At 36.3% G+C, this 15,224-nt stretch overlaps 4 protein-coding genes across 22 annotated transcripts in view; 3 read left to right on the forward strand and 1 right to left on the reverse strand.

Annotated features, from left to right (window-relative positions):
- Positions 1–6,341, forward strand: part of LOC124195665 (hormone receptor 4-like) — a 64,273-nt gene extending 57,932 nt beyond the window's left edge. For all 15 annotated transcript variants that reach the window (XM_046590185.1, XM_046590183.1, XM_046590186.1 and 12 more), the window contains 2 exons: positions 1,441–1,525; positions 1,689–6,341. The gene's annotated coding sequence lies outside the window, so the exon portion shown is untranslated. The remainder of the gene's footprint in view (positions 1–1,440; positions 1,526–1,688) is intronic.
- A 687-nt stretch (positions 6,342–7,028) lies between these two features.
- Positions 7,029–11,991, forward strand: LOC124195338 (calpain-7-like). Of its 5 annotated transcripts, none has more exons than XM_046589694.1 (16): positions 7,029–7,136; positions 7,196–7,444; positions 7,733–7,893; positions 7,972–8,100; positions 8,168–8,515; positions 8,638–8,838; positions 8,905–8,955; positions 9,023–9,058; positions 9,119–9,349; positions 9,417–9,661; positions 9,731–9,848; positions 9,909–9,999; positions 10,094–10,302; positions 10,367–10,596; positions 10,666–10,806; positions 10,923–11,991. In XM_046589694.1, exons 2-16 carry the CDS (start codon positions 7,225–7,227, stop codon positions 10,927–10,929), a joined length of 2,418 nt encoding a protein of 805 aa, XP_046445650.1. In that variant the 5' UTR covers positions 7,029–7,136; positions 7,196–7,224; the 3' UTR covers positions 10,930–11,991. The 5 variants fall into 5 exon arrangements, with proteins under 5 accessions (XP_046445650.1, XP_046445646.1, XP_046445649.1 ...); XM_046589691.1 differs by having other exon boundaries at positions 7,051–7,136; positions 7,972–8,106; XM_046589692.1 differs by having other exon boundaries at positions 7,080–7,136; positions 7,204–7,444; positions 7,972–8,106.
- On the reverse strand, positions 11,298–12,075 carry LOC124195340 (V-type proton ATPase subunit e 1-like). The gene is made up of 3 exons (XM_046589697.1): positions 11,835–12,075; positions 11,717–11,764; positions 11,298–11,518 (listed from the first exon to the last, which is right to left on the reverse strand). The coding sequence occupies exons 1-3, from the start codon at positions 11,930–11,932 to the stop codon at positions 11,410–11,412; spliced, it is 255 nt and encodes an 84-aa protein (XP_046445653.1). The 5' UTR covers positions 11,933–12,075; the 3' UTR covers positions 11,298–11,409.
- A 291-nt stretch (positions 12,076–12,366) lies between these two features.
- Positions 12,367–14,728, forward strand: LOC124195339 (TWiK family of potassium channels protein 7-like). The gene is made up of 7 exons (XM_046589695.1): positions 12,367–12,703; positions 12,766–13,042; positions 13,204–13,449; positions 13,530–13,732; positions 13,800–14,114; positions 14,182–14,262; positions 14,326–14,728. Exons 2-7 carry the CDS (start codon positions 12,820–12,822, stop codon positions 14,581–14,583), a joined length of 1,326 nt encoding a protein of 441 aa, XP_046445651.1. The 5' UTR covers positions 12,367–12,703; positions 12,766–12,819; the 3' UTR covers positions 14,584–14,728.
- The last annotated feature ends 496 nt before the right edge of the window (positions 14,729–15,224 follow it).

Raw genomic sequence — 15,224 nt, forward strand, 5'->3', positions numbered from 1 at the left:
GCTCGATTCTTTATTCTATTGGAAATGGTAGAAAATCAAAAAACGTTTGCTCCGAATGGGGGTTGATTCCCACCTGTGTTTTGTTTCCCCACTACTACTACTACTGCTGTGCTATGAATTGACTTACGGTAGACTAATTGCCTCCCCCCTACTACTAGAAAATTATTGCGCTTTATTTTCTCTCCATTTCAGCCCTGATTTTTCTCGTCTCTTTTTACTTAGATTTATTTTTCAATTCGTAAAATTACTATCTCTAGTTTTTTTAGTAGAAGCTTTTTTTATGGGGGGTGACAGGTGTTTGATCTCCCACTATTCAGAGGGATTTTTAAATTTTTACTTTTGTGGTATCGGATGTGCAACGCTTTCGTTTCTCATTTCAGTTTTAAAATATTTATTTTTTTCTCAATTTAATTATTTACATCCACCTGCAAACAAAATGTACCGCTTTGACGTCTGTGTTGCATCCGTGAGTGGGAGGGAGAATCAAAAAACGCCTTAAAAGCCTTTTACACCTGCCGCTGCTGGCCACATCTTTGCGCCTCGATAGCATTTCGCCATATTAAAAAAACAAAAGAAGCAAACGCTCCGTTTTGTTGTTACGTGATTTCTCTTGTGTCTAGAAAAAAAAAACGATTTGGTTTTTTTCCAATAGTTGCCATTCATGCTCGGCTTTGACCTTCTCTGCCTGGTTCCGTGTGGTATGGTAAGCAAGCATAAAACCATTCTCATTCTTGTTGGCCAGGTGGATTTCGTGCTTTCATTTAGAAAAAGGAAAAAAAAAAAAAAAACATATCCTTCTTTTTTTTTTTACTTTTTATTCATGTACTTGTACTTTACTATCCTCTTTTTAGACGTTTTAAGAGCTAATGTTTATGTTTAATTGCACAGAAATTAATAGCTTACGTTTGAGTTACTTTAGCAGTCGTTGTTGTGTCTTATATAATCTTCGATGTGTGTCGAGCAGTAGCTACGATATAACAGATGGTAGAAGTGCCTCATTTTTTTCAATTTTTCTTTGCTAATTGCTTCTTAGAATGAGAAAAACACATTAACTGAGCTTGACTAGACGTTAAGAGTATCTTGTACTACGCTTTTGCTTTGAATCGATTGCCAGCATGTTATTGAGTAGACGAAAAAAAAAGAAAATTAATTCAAAAAAAAAAAAAAATTAAAAAACTGTCAACAAAACGTTCAGACCTCTTCAACCTCCAACTCCAATTTTTTTTAGGCCTCCTTCTTCACACCTAATAATATAATCGATATACATTCAATTTACAGTTTATCCAATTCCAAATGTGATTTTAGATACTTAATGAAACATTTCACGTACCCAACAATTTCATGTCCACCAATTTTTAATGTTTTGTCGTGTGTCGTTTGAATTTCGGTAACTTATCGTCTCCTTTCTTTCGATCCTCTTTTTTTTTCTATGTTAAACAGTTACTGGACACCCTCCCGGTCTGCCGCGATTTTAAGTACGGCGAATGCAAACGCGCTGCCTGCAAGTACATCCACCTTCTCGACGGTAAATTACGTTGAATTACGCGTCAATCGAGTAGAGCGCCGAGTGTGCTGCTGCTCAAGTAGCACACTGAGTGCTGTAGTTTATTATTAGAATAATGGTTCACGGCGATTGGCCAACTCTAATCATTGATCCGTCTCTGTTGTGTCTATCTCCTTCCGTCTAGATCACGTGGAGATTACAGACATGCGCGTTACCGTGTGCCGAGATGCCGTGTCTGGCAAATGCCTCCGGAATTCATGCAAATTCTATCACCTTCCTATCGTGTTGCCTCATCCGGCCACCCTCGCCTCGTCTCTGGCTCGGTGAATCAGTTGCCACATACACAAACACTCACACAAAAAACACACACAGACGATGATGCTCCCCCCCATCAACATTTAACAAGACAAGACAAATAATTCTACAGAAAAAGCAAAAAAAAGCAAAAAAAAACAACAAAATACCAACACATGATCTTCGTGCTCTTCTCTTCCATCATCTCCATCAAGTCGCCGACACGTTTTCTCGTACTCCCGGAACTCCGCGTACGGTTCACATCCTTTTCTCCCCACCTGTTATAATCCCCCCCCCCCCAGATGATTTATCTCTTTTCTCCATCCATCTTTCTTCTCAAGAGACACAAACTTCGATTTCTACTTCTTCTCTCCGACAAAACAAAACAAAACAGAATTCTCAACAAATCACGTTTGTTTTCAAATTGGTCTCGTTGACTCAAGATCATCAGTTGTCGTCGTCTCCTCGATCACGAATTTGTTTCTATCGATTCTCTCCCCCATTTTAGGTTCTTTCTCGAATTTTGTTTTAAATCTTTCCAATTCTTCGAGTAGCGTACATGAACTATCTTTTCTTTCCCCGTTCGTTCACTTCGTTCACGGACCAAGTCCGCCTTCAAGAAGACTGAAAAAGATTTAACAAATTTTTGACCAGAAATTAAAAAAACAAATTTTTTTTTGAAAAAGATTCGAGACCAAAAAAGCTACCAGATGAAACGACAAAAGTCCCGCTATCTTTCTGCCTCTCCTACTACTCCATTTAAAAAAAAAAGAAAAAATTGTCTCACATCAAATTATAGTTTAAGTTTAGATGCAAAACCCCGGTGAGAGAAGAACACGCACCCTCCCCCACCCAAAAAAGGAAGAGAGAGTGAGAGAGCGAGCGAATGTTGTGTTTCTGTGTGTTGTACCGTGTGTTCGTCAGTACCCTTGAAAAGGGGCGATTTTGTCATCGGACACAAGAGAACGCTAAAAAAACAAAAATTGCCATACCCATTTGAGAGGAAAGGAAATTCAACCCAATGCAAAAAATTTTATTAATTTTTTTCCCTTTAAAAATTTAGAAGAAACAAAATAGAAAAAAACAAAAAAAAACAAAAGAGTTTTTTTAAAAGAATAGAAAAACATCTCCCCCTTGCTGGAAAGAAAGGCTTAGATGCGGATGGGAATGATGTTGTTGTGGTCTAGTCAAGTCCACGGATCTAAAGGGTTAATGTGTTTTGTGTACTGTACGTAGACATATCGGAAGGGAAGAAAGAAAGAGAAGAAATGATATTATCGAGACGGATTATAATGGGCAAGGGTTCTTTTTTTTTGTCGTTTTGTGTTGGGAGTAGAAGAGAATCAAACAAATTAGGTTACCAGACAAAAGCAATCTCCTTGAAAAAAAAAACAAAATGATATTTTTCTCTATTCAGTTGAACAGAGGTACAAACGTGCGGGACAATCGTTATTTTGAAAATAATAAAGAAGCCGAGTCGAGCAGAAAATCAAGCGTGCCCGTTTCCTTAAAAAAAAAAGTTATTTTATTTTTCTTCTTTTGTTTCGTTTTTATTTTATTTTTTTGAAGACAAAATTTAAAAACTTGCGCAGAAAGGCCTTTGAACTCCTCACCAATCGACCACATGCTGGTGAACGGAGTCTTGCAATCACCCTTCCTGAGTTGCACGATTCAATAAAAAAGACCCCCAAATGAGAAAAATTTAAGTCGCTATAGCTGGGCTTCAGCCGATTCTGTTCAAGATTCCCTTTGCTTTTCTATTTTGCTAGGTTTTTTTTTTGTCTAGGGCGGTCCCTCTCCCGCGTTTCAAGCTGATCGGCCCCGTTAGTTTTTTCTTCATCGCCAGACACTTGAGACAGCGAATATATTATTATTATCCCTTTGGCTTTAATTTTTTCTTTTTTTTAAATCCTTTTTTTGGCGACGCGCATTCATCATTGCCCACACAGACACACCATATACATTTATACTTGCGTACACAGCTTTTGTCTCTATTTGCATATTGAATATATCGCTCCCTTCTTTCGCATTAGTCCCATCATACCAACTAAGATTGTTTGTTTGTTTTATTTTATTATTTTTTCAAAGATGGGAAATTCTCTTTTTGTGTCAAACAAATGCGGAGCCCCCGAAACGAGTTAGTAAATCCAACTCTCGCCGATGCGTTCTTCATTTCATCCAGCAAGTTTTTCATTCATTTCCCCGAAATCGTTGCGACATCAATTAGATAAATCCTCCTGTTTGTTTCTTTTTTTCCCTCTCTATTATTATACGAAGATGAATGATCCCCCTCATCCCGTTTTGACATGTAGTCGTTCGCTGTCTCGTTAACCAAAATCACGTAGCTTAAACATATAACTATAGTTGATATAGCTTCGCTCGCCCGTGAGAGAGAGCATCATTTTCATTAATGTACCGATGTTGTCCGCGCATCGAACGGTGGCGGTAATAGAATTTTTGCAGATTTTTTTTTCTCTCTCTCTCTCTACTCTCGCTCTCTCTCTTTTTACCATCCCCGTTTCGCTCTCATTATCTTCCCGTTGATAACGCAATCGAAAACGATCGCGATGCTTTGTGCTTTTCTCTCCTTTTTTATTTTTTCTCGGATTATTATCGATAATATTGTGGACATTGTTTTGCTCTCCCTCTCTCTCTGTCGGAACTCTTTGCTTGACAACATGGGAAAACAATTTTGCGGTTGCGAATGCGGATTATTTTTTTATTTTTATTTTTTTTCTCATGTAGGAAACACAACCACACACAAGGCGCACTCGCTTCAATGCCCTCCCTCACACCTCCCACTTTTTGCTAACGTCCAGTAGATTTCCATTGGAACAGGAAACGGAACTTTTTTTTTTAATTTTTATTTAATTTTTGTTTGTTCGTTTTTTTTTTCAAACCCCCTTTTTCCGAACGTGCAAAAAAAAACCAACAAACAATACGAACACACACTTTAGAAATTCCTTGATTTTTTCTTTCACTTTCAAAAAGGCCGCCAAAACTACAATTGTCAAAAAACAAAACAAACAAAACAAAACATATAGAACCGTCAGCATTCCTACTCGACAAAAATGTTCGTTTCTCTTAGAAATTTCAAAATTTTCAGAGGTCGAAAAGTTAAAAGAAAGACAGCTGATAGTAGTCTCCTTTTTCAAAATTTTTGCGGAGGACAAGAGTTCATTCGGACTGAGTTGTGATACGCTCTTTTTTCGACACATATATATAAATATACATATAATAGAAAAAAAAGCAAAACATGTCGTGGTCGGAAGACGTGTTTTTTGGGAGTCCCACTGAGAGAATTTTCTTATAGAGTTGAGAAATAAGCCCATTTTTGTAATTTTTTTTTATTTTCAATTATTATTATCATTATTATTTTATTTTTCAAATCGTGAAGCAACCATTTATTAAATCCTGTATCGGTTTCCCACATCAAGAGTTTTTTTTACCATTATTATTCATTTAGAACAGATTATGAAAATTGATTGTGTGACATGTTCTTTATTTTTTTTCCTTAATATTCTTCCATTTCGGAGTTTCTCTTTATTATATACTTGACTCGTGTCTTTGTTATCATGAATATTGTGTAAGCCAAGTTAAAAAGAAGTTGTCATCTCATCAACCATATGATTACTGTACCCCCCCCATTCGACGATTTGTTCTTTATTTTTCCGGTAAGGCCAGTGGCGCGGTGCAGATTCTAAAATGTTTTCGATTTATCATTTTTGTTGTTTCGTTTTTTTTTTCTTTCTTTCTTCTTTCCCTGTTCCCCCCTTCACTTTTTTCCCCTCTACACCGCTCTAAAATTATGATATTCTCACACCCTTCTCTTATATATCCATCTATGGACGGTGGGCATTATATCCGAAAAAAAAGAGTCTGATCGAGTAAAAGTTAACTAAGTGTATGCAAATTGATCGATGAAAAAAAGAGGAAAAAAAAATACTCGTAAGTGAACAAAGAAAAAAGGGCAAACAAGTTATTTGTGAATGTTAACACTTCATCATGGTTGTTGTTTTGCTGGGTGTGTTCTTTCCCTCCCCCCCTTTGATTCAGTGGTGAACCGAAAGACATTCGGTTCAGAGTTCGTTGAATTAGTTATTGAAAAGGAGAGGCAATTGAGAAAAAAAAAATCAGACATATTTGAAGTAATAAAAAGTAAGGGTAATGCGTGACTTGTTTCATCGAACTTATTTGCATGTTGATTTAAAAAACAAAAAAAAATAAAAATAAACAAACAAACAAAAAAAAAATTATATTTCGTTGTGCTGAGCCTGGATCGATGGGACGAGTCGTTTTTATATACGGGGGCCGGTTGAATGCCAATGTGACAACCAACCAGTCTCATCATCGTACATCATATTATAATCATTTGAACTTCCCCCTTCTTCCCTCATATTCTCTATATCCACCGACAACACACACACACAATGTACTCATTTAAATTTCGGCGAACAACATGAACAATTCGAAACATGTTGGTCTTTCAGTAAGTTCAAGTGTATTGTGGGCATGTAAAAAGTAATACATTATCAAAAAATCATATACCCGTGAATGAACTATGCAAGCAGACGGGCCAAGACCCCAAGAGCACCAGCTGTGTATGTATAAGCAGCATTTGGTAATCAGGAAATTTGGGCAATGCCATGAATGTCCATCATACCGTCGCTAATGTAATCACGTCTGCGCTTGATAGATAAGCCAAACATAATTGAAATCCGGACAAAGATAGGCCCAAGCATACATATTGGAAGTGAAATGAAAATTATGAGGGGGAGTATATCTTGGATACATCAGGGAATGGATTTGGATGGACGATAGTCCTTCTTTGATGATAATAAATGACTGAACCGAAGTTGTTCAATTATTTTATTGCGTGGGGTAGACGATGATTCCGGAGGATGATGATTGATGCACTTGATCCTTGAACGGAAAATACGAAGATAATTACAAGTTATAAGGATATCGTGACTTTGATGGGGTCGTGCATAACTGCATATGCCTTGTAAAGCCGTTGTAAGTCGTTTAGACCAACTATAGTTAAATGACCTTAGAGGTCGTTCAATTATGAATTTTAAAAAAAATTGAAACAAAATAATTGAATTTAACAAACAGTTAGCGAAATATAATCAAGATAATGGCGAATTTCAATAGCAGCATTTGTCCGCATGAAAAATGGCAACGTCAAACTCTGGCAACGTCTGGTTGTTTATATTTCTGTGAAATCTTCACTCTTCAGTCGTCTGCTTGCTTAGCTGTCATCCAGTCATCGACCTTCTTGACTGTTGATGACTAAAGTTTCCAAGGAACACCTGCTGATTGCACAATCATCAACTTGGTGAAAAAGTATTCTTTTCCGCCCAGTTTCCTGTAGCCTTGTCATGTTTTTTTATTCAGTACTGCAGTCATAATATTTTTCAAATATCATGACTTCTTCTGGAACAACTTTACAACAAGCTATAGAGCTTGGAAAAAGAGCTGTGTTACTTGATCAAGAAGGAAAACATGAAGGGGCTGCCTACTTTTATGAACAAGCTGCTGTTGCCTTGGAAGAAATAGTAGCTACAAATTCAATTGTACAGTCTGCAACTTTGGCTGTGAAAGCGAATGAGTATAAGCAACGAGCTACATCATTAAGAAATTTATGTAAGTTAATGTAAATAATTTGTACATGCTTTTTGGGAAATAAGTTCATATCTAAATGGTCAAAATGGGATATGTTTTAAATAAAATAAGATAAAATAATTGTGATTTTTTCCCCCAAAGAACCTGAAGAAATTAATTAATTTAAAACTAGTAAGATATTCCAATAACAGAAACAACTTTTATTTGAACATTATCTTAAATTATTTTAGATAATGACATTTTCCTTCTATTGTTTATTAATTTTGGAACATATTGGCTATAATAATAATTTTATTCTGTTTTACGAAGATTTGTCATCCAATGACATGCCTTCATTGACAGAGGAGCAGCAATCAATTTTAAATAATGCCCGCAACTCAGTTAATAAAGCTTTGGAGGTTGATGAAATGGGAGAGCATAAAAAGGCTTTACCGCTCTACATAGATGCTGTTGAAGTCTGCAGTTCTGCTGTCAGTCAACCTTCTTAAATATGTTATCAGTTACGTATAAATACAGTTTTTTCATTGCAGTTTTACGGTTTTTTACAGGCTAAAGCAACATCAGATAAAAACCTTCAATTAAAACTGACCAAATTAGCAATGCAAGCTTTAAATCGCGCTGAAGAATTGAAGATGAAACCTCAAACAAACAAAAAGACAGCATCAGCTTCACCAGCAGTATGGGTTGTTACTTAAATTAAAAGAAAAAATACAGTTTATCTAATTTCTTGTGTGTGCTTATTAGGCATCAGAAAGTGCACCAGTTGAACATCTTTCTGTTTCCAACTTAAAAGTGTCTGGGGCCCAGACTTATTCAAGCGAAGAAAAAAAAGTTTTAGAAATTACATCTATGATAAATGGACGAGAATATGTTCCTTTCATGGCCGGTGATCTGCAAGAACGTTTCATTTTATTATCTACTTTCTCGGACAGACATGGAAAACTATCTCTTTCGCCAAAACAGAAGAAATCATTTTCGAGATGGGCAAGGGCGGAAGAAATAAGTGCTGACCCGAAAGTGATTGAAAACATTGACTGCTTTAGTATTAAACAGACTGTGGTTTCTGATTGCTCGTTCGTCGCTTCTCTGGCTGTAAGTTTCCTGAGTTAACTTACTAGACTTACATAAATGTCTACTATTTTACTCAATCAATATTATATTGTAATAATTCAAATGATTCTTAAAGCAAGCTTGTTTTTATGAACTTGATACAGGTTTCTGCCCAGTATGAAAAACGTTTCAACAAAAAACTCATCACCAACATAATTTATCCGCAGAACAAAAGTGGCATGCCACTTTACAATTCATGCGGCAAATACATGATCAGATTGCGTATTAACGGAGTCTCTCGAAAGGTTGTTATTGATGATTATTTACCCATGGGGCGTCACGGAGAACTTCTTTGTTCATATTCAGTACTTTATTATAACGTTTGTATCGGATTAAATGTTTTTTTTTAACCAATCAATGTTTTACTTAAGGTAAATCGGAACGAATTGTGGGTTTCCTTATTGGAAAAAGCTTACATGAAGGTTGGGTGTTTAATTATTTTCCGTCATCTGCATAGCTAATAAGTGACCTTATTTGTTGTGTATTTAGGTCATGGGAGGATATGATTTCCCTGGGTCAAATAGTGTAAGTTATGGTCCAAAATTGCATTTTATCAGTGCATTCCATTAAATTTATTATGTTTAGAATATCGATTTACACGCCTTGACCGGCTGGATACCCGAACGTGTCGCTTTGAAATCCAGCGGTGGAGAAGAGTTTAAAAAGGAAGAACTTTTCAAGAAACTTTATGACAGGTTTCATAAGGGTGATGTCCTTGTTACAGTCGCAACGGGCGAAATGAGTGAAGCGGCAGAAGTTCGAACTGGATTGGTTTCAGCACACGCCTACGCCCTTCTAAACATACAAGAAGTGAAAGTACGTTTTACAATTCTTCCCTTCGTTTATTGCTCTGTTGCGTAATTATGATTGTTTATTCGACCAGGGAATCCGTTTGATTATGCTTAAAAATCCTTGGTCACACGTTCGATGGAAAGGCAATTACTCTGAACTCGATGCCAATCATTGGACGGAAGATTTGAAAAAACAGTTGAATTATAATCCAGAAAGTGCTGCAAACTTCGACAATGGAGTGTTTTGGATAGATTACGATAGTCTGTGCACTTTTTTTGACGTCGTATATCTTAGCTGGAATCCTTCTCTCTTCACCCACACTTTTTCAATTATTGGGTAAACATTATCGTTTATAGTTGGTTATTTAATGACGTTAACATGTTTCACTTGTTTTGTGTTCGACAGCTGTTGGAACGCTGGCTCAGGGCCGGTTAAAGATTTGTACAATATTGGAGAGAATCCTCAATTCAGCTTAACAGTGCGTAGTCCTGGGTCTGCAGCCGTCTGGATTCTTCTATCGCGGGTATGATACAATTTAATATTAAGTGACATGCAACCTCAAAAGGCAATTTGTTTTTTTCAGCATATTACCGACATAGACGATTTCCGAGAAAATAAAGAATATATAACTGTTCTAGTATACAAGAACAAAGGGAAACGTGTATATTATCCTGGTAAATCATATAATTACTTGTTTTTTTTCTTCAAGAAAATGTAATTAAGTTTTGAATTTCGATATGACCTCGTTCCATAAAAAATGTGATCTAGCCGATCCACCGCCTTATATCGATGGTATCCGCATTAATAGTCCTCATTACCTATGCAAGCTTCTTCACACGCAAGCAGGCGTCGAACGCTACACCCTCGTCATTTCACAGTACGAGAAATCTAATACCATAAACTATAGTCTCCGGGTGTATAGTTCTTGTCCAATTGAACTAAAAAAAATAACGAATCCGTACAGATTCAAAGATGAAGTAAGTGCGCACCCTAAAAATTACTTAACTTTATATTCTTTAAATATCGTATTTTGTGTCTCAGATAAGAAAGGATGGCTGGAAAGGAGTTAGTGCCGGTGGCTGTGGAAATAATCCTCGTACCTATCCAAATAATCCGAAATATCAATTTACTTTAGAGAAGACGAGCGATCTTTTAATCGACCTTAAAGGTCCGAAAGAATTTTTAATTGGATTTGACGTCACATGCATTTCACTCTGCGATAATGATTCTTCGTCTGGGACATTTACAAAAAAATCCTCGGGCGCATTTAGGTAATTTACTCTGAACATTATCCTGTAAACGTTTTTCAAATTTTATTACTTTCAAAATTTACCAAATAGATCAGGATTTGTGATATTAGAACTGGAGAATGTTCCTGCGGGAACATATCAAATAGTTCCATCGACATTTCATCCTGGACAGGAGGGGTCATTTTTCCTTACCATCCAGTCGCCTAATCAAATCAAACTTAAAAAAATACAGTGAGTTTATATTATCGCTGCCAAGCTTTGTGCAATAAATAGGTTGTATACATAATTCTCATTCCGTATTTGAAGTAACTAATAATCAATATTTAAAAAAAATGCATTTTTCTTAGTTATTAAGTAGGTCTGGCAATCACAGGAATTGTGACGTTTGACGTAGAAGTTATTTTTTGCAAATTCTTCGGATCGTGTGCAAGTGCAACTGTGCAAGAGTACATGTTTTGACAACTGCTCACAAGCATTTTGAGCTTAAAGAAAAAGAGAGAAGGGGGAGACAGCTAATCTTGAATCCCAGTGGACATCAAAGGGAACAATAGAGCTCAGTTTAGGCAACACATAACATCTTTGCATTTGAAAACAAGTTACTTCCATCAACGGATGAAGAATAAGAAAATGCCTATATGTTGCAACATTTCCACAAAAATCCATAGTCAACAACCAGGTAAGGATGCCAGAATGTGATACATAGTAAGTATACAAATAACATCTGCAATGTTACATTTTTTTTTATTTCTAAGAGCAACATCAAAAGACAGAATAAAACAAAGATGATATTAACAAACCACACCTAAACATAGAGGAATGTGTATGTGACATATTTTAATCCTTCCAGCTTGATCCCCATTCTTGCTTCATGACCAGGAGAGTATGGTTGCTCATTTCAGGACCAATCAAAGGATTCATTTGCATCAAGTAGCAGCAAAGCCAGCTGAAATCAAAATGTAACTTTCTGTTAAAAGGTTTGATTTTTTAGTAAAACAAACTAGTTTGTAAAGAACACAAGACAAAAATAATTAAGACTAACATTAGATTCATATTAACAAAAAATTGGTGTAAAATTGGCTAGCATTGTTCATTAAGATAACACAAACTTGACAATTTGAAGTGTTAGTAAATTATGACTCACAACAACCAGCAGCTGCAAGCAGTCATGACGAGGACTGTTTGAGTAACCCTGTGTAGAAAACAAGATCACCTATTAATTTTAGTTCAAGAGTAGATAATTTGTTTTCATTGAAACTCACCCCCTGTTTGGACCTTTCGGTACGAACCAAGGTAATATGGCACCAACAACGAACCAAAAAGCTGTTACGACAATGATTGGAACAGCACTTGCACCCATGTTGAAATTATTTGGTGGATAATTCAACTGCTAACGTTTAACTACTTGCAGAACTTCGAGTTGTTATAAAAATGGTCTGGAAAGAGAGATCACGAGAGATATCTTGTGTCATGTGACAGCTAAACATGGAAACCAACACAGATTGGGCACTCGTTTTCTGTTCGACACCAGCGCCGCCTGGAAATTGTTACTCAAAACCAGGTATAATATAATCAAACTAAATTGCATTTACCATTTCCTGAAAATTTTCTTAATTTAGTAATTTGAAAATCTATAACTTTTAAAAATGAAATTCTGCGTATTTAATCTAGGCACTGCTTTCATCGAAAGCGTCCTCTCTCTTTTACTCTGCTTGACATTGGATGTTGTTTACGAAAATCGATATTTTACGACCTCTTTCGAAATTTCGAAATTATGACTAATCCTTTTAGTCAATGTTCTACCACGATATGTGGTTCTACGGTACTTATTAATTATTAATTACAAAAGAAACGTAGACAACAGTGAAAGAATATCTAAGTAAAGTCTGATTTAGTGTATCTATCGATCAGTCGACTTGCATCCGCATTTTGTCGCATTTCTAAAATTAAACATGGGGTTGAACGCCGCTGTGTTTCTGTTCGGTAGCTACCATCATGAGCACAAAACAGCCGCTCGAAAAAGTTAGTCTTAGAGAAAGAAGAACGGGTTGCAGTCTAAAAAGGCCAGCTCATAGTTATTTTAAGAAACATTGAAACAAACACAGATACAAAGACCGGATACTCTTACCGGGTAAGCAACTGCACTTAGTACAATATCTTACGTTATTCGTTGAAGTAATTTTTTCTATCTAGGTTTATCAAAACTCGAATAGCACGTGCTATTATAGATAGCGATAGAACATAGGCATGGAGAGCCCTGTAGATAGTGCCATTCAGGTCGAAAAAGTCTCACTTTGGCGTGCTACTCGGGAAATATTTCGGGATTCCCGATCAACATTAAAATATGTTTTGAATGAGTGTCCTGCATCTTGGCGAACGATTCGATCGGGTATGTCATGGTGTTGTTTGCTCCTCATCATCAATGGAGCTTTTTGGCTGTTTGGTGGACTTCTCTTTGCTTCGTTAGAAGGTATGTTTATGTTCATAAACCTTTTGTCTTTCACCACAACAAAATGTTACCCAGGGTTTGATTTCAGTACAACCGCTAGATGGCATGACAAACTTCTGTCTGCTATCCATGTAAATGTAAACAAAGAGAAAATTTATGTTTTCTACGTTGTTCCCTTTAAGGCTGGCACGAAAGTCGCTACAAGTGTGGAGCCTTGCGCATCCGGCGTCACTTCATTGAAGAATTATGGGAACAGTCTGCAATATTACCCGAAGACGAATGGAGAGAGTTGGCCCGTCAACGGCTGATTGATTTTGAAGACCAGCTTCATGAAGCTTTCAGCGCTGGTCTCACTTCTTACACAGGAAAAAGAACTTGGGGTTTTTGGGATGCCGTCGCATTTAGCATGACGACAGTATCTACAATTGGTAAATAAAATGTTTGTTCAGCTGAAAGTCATGTTGGTGGCAATGTAATGGCAATGATAGATATTTTATTTTATTTTCAGGATATGGCCATATAGTGCCAGTTACGTGGCTTGGACGAATGATTACTATTTGCTACTCCACTTTTGGAATTCCTCTATTTCTTATTTTGTTGGCTGAAAGTGGGTTACTTCTGACAAGAATATTGAAACTCTCATGGGTTTATATTGTCAGATTTGGGGCAACTCCCTCAGGAAAGAGAATTTGCCACTCAAAACTTATCAATGTAGGGGAAAAAACATATTTTACCTTTATATTTCTGAATTCTTCTAATAATTCCTTTATGAATATAGAATTTGTTGAGGTTAATACATAACACAATCAACAAAATTTTTGAACAAGGAAAATCAAAAAGGCTGGTTGGGCCACTGTTTGAAACTTTTCAAGGAATCTACAATAATGCCATCAACAGTGTTAATACTTCCAGAACCTTCTCTGTTGATGACCAGTTTGACATTTCAGCACTAGTAGCCATCTGCCTTCTTTTTCTTTATCTTCTCTGGGGATCCATCCTTTTTTTCTTAAGTGAAGACTGGTCTCCTTTAGAAGCCTTTTACTTTGTTTACATAACATTGACAACAATTGGATTTGGTGACTATGTACCACAAGTAAATTAAAAAACCAAAGTCCTTGGAGTAGACAGTTATTGTTAACCTTTAATGTTTTATATTACAGCATCCTCTTGCTCTTTTGACAAGTGTTGTATACATTATTTTCGGTCTTGCTCTCACAGGGCTCTGCCTTAACACCATTCAGGTAACATTGAATTAAATACCTTTCCTTATAAAACTATATTTGATACACTTTTCCTGATTCTAGGGCGAACTATTGAGAAAAAGTGACAATGTGCGCGGCAAACTTTGTGCGTTACTAGGACTTCAGTTAAATTGTAACGAAGTTGTGGACCTCGGATGCCCTGGCAGTGAAATATTTTTGCCTGCTGAAACCTCTTTCCCATCTGAACCAGTTCCTTTGCCATCTGAAAAAGTTCCTTTGCCATCTGAAATGCCTTTTCAATCTGAGGAAACAGATCCTATACAATTAGAAACTACAGAAATAGAGAAGAAGGACCAGTAAAAGTTACCATCATCTAGTTTCATAAAACTTTCCTTTTATTTAATGTGTTTGAACTTTGAAGCATGGCTTTAATTTGTTATGAAAAAAAATGCCATTTTTTTTGTCTTAATTGTGTGTACTGAAGCATACATAGTTACACACATAATTAAAATACTTTTTTTTTTGTAAAATTTATAATAAGAAAAAAATGAGTTCAAGTTAAAAATGTGCTCATGCTCTTCTAGACACAGGGCTTACATGGATGTGCTGGTGATGAACAGGTCTATGAATAATTGGATACCATTAAATATATGGTATTCTTCATGATTAGTTCAATGTTAATTTTTATGTTCACATATCTACATGTCTTTTTTCACTTTATTTCTTCTATACATTTATTTACTTATCAGCTAATTTAAAAAATAGGAAAACGATTTGATGATTCAGTCGTTTAACCGCCAGTCCGCCCGTTCACTTTGAGCTAGTAGGCCTAGTTGTGTTTGAGCTAATAGTCATCCGTAATCGAACTTGCAATGGCATTCAATCAAGACGGGCTTCAATTTTCGAACATGATGCCGATGATGGACAAGTGATAGTGCTTTACCTACGTAATCCTTGTCAAATTTGAGGTCGATTTCATAAAAAGGTGGTAAATTTTTTTT

Source organism: Daphnia pulex, chromosome 6, assembly GCF_021134715.1.
Source record: "Daphnia pulex isolate KAP4 chromosome 6, ASM2113471v1".
NCBI lineage: Eukaryota > Metazoa > Arthropoda > Branchiopoda > Diplostraca > Daphniidae > Daphnia > Daphnia pulex.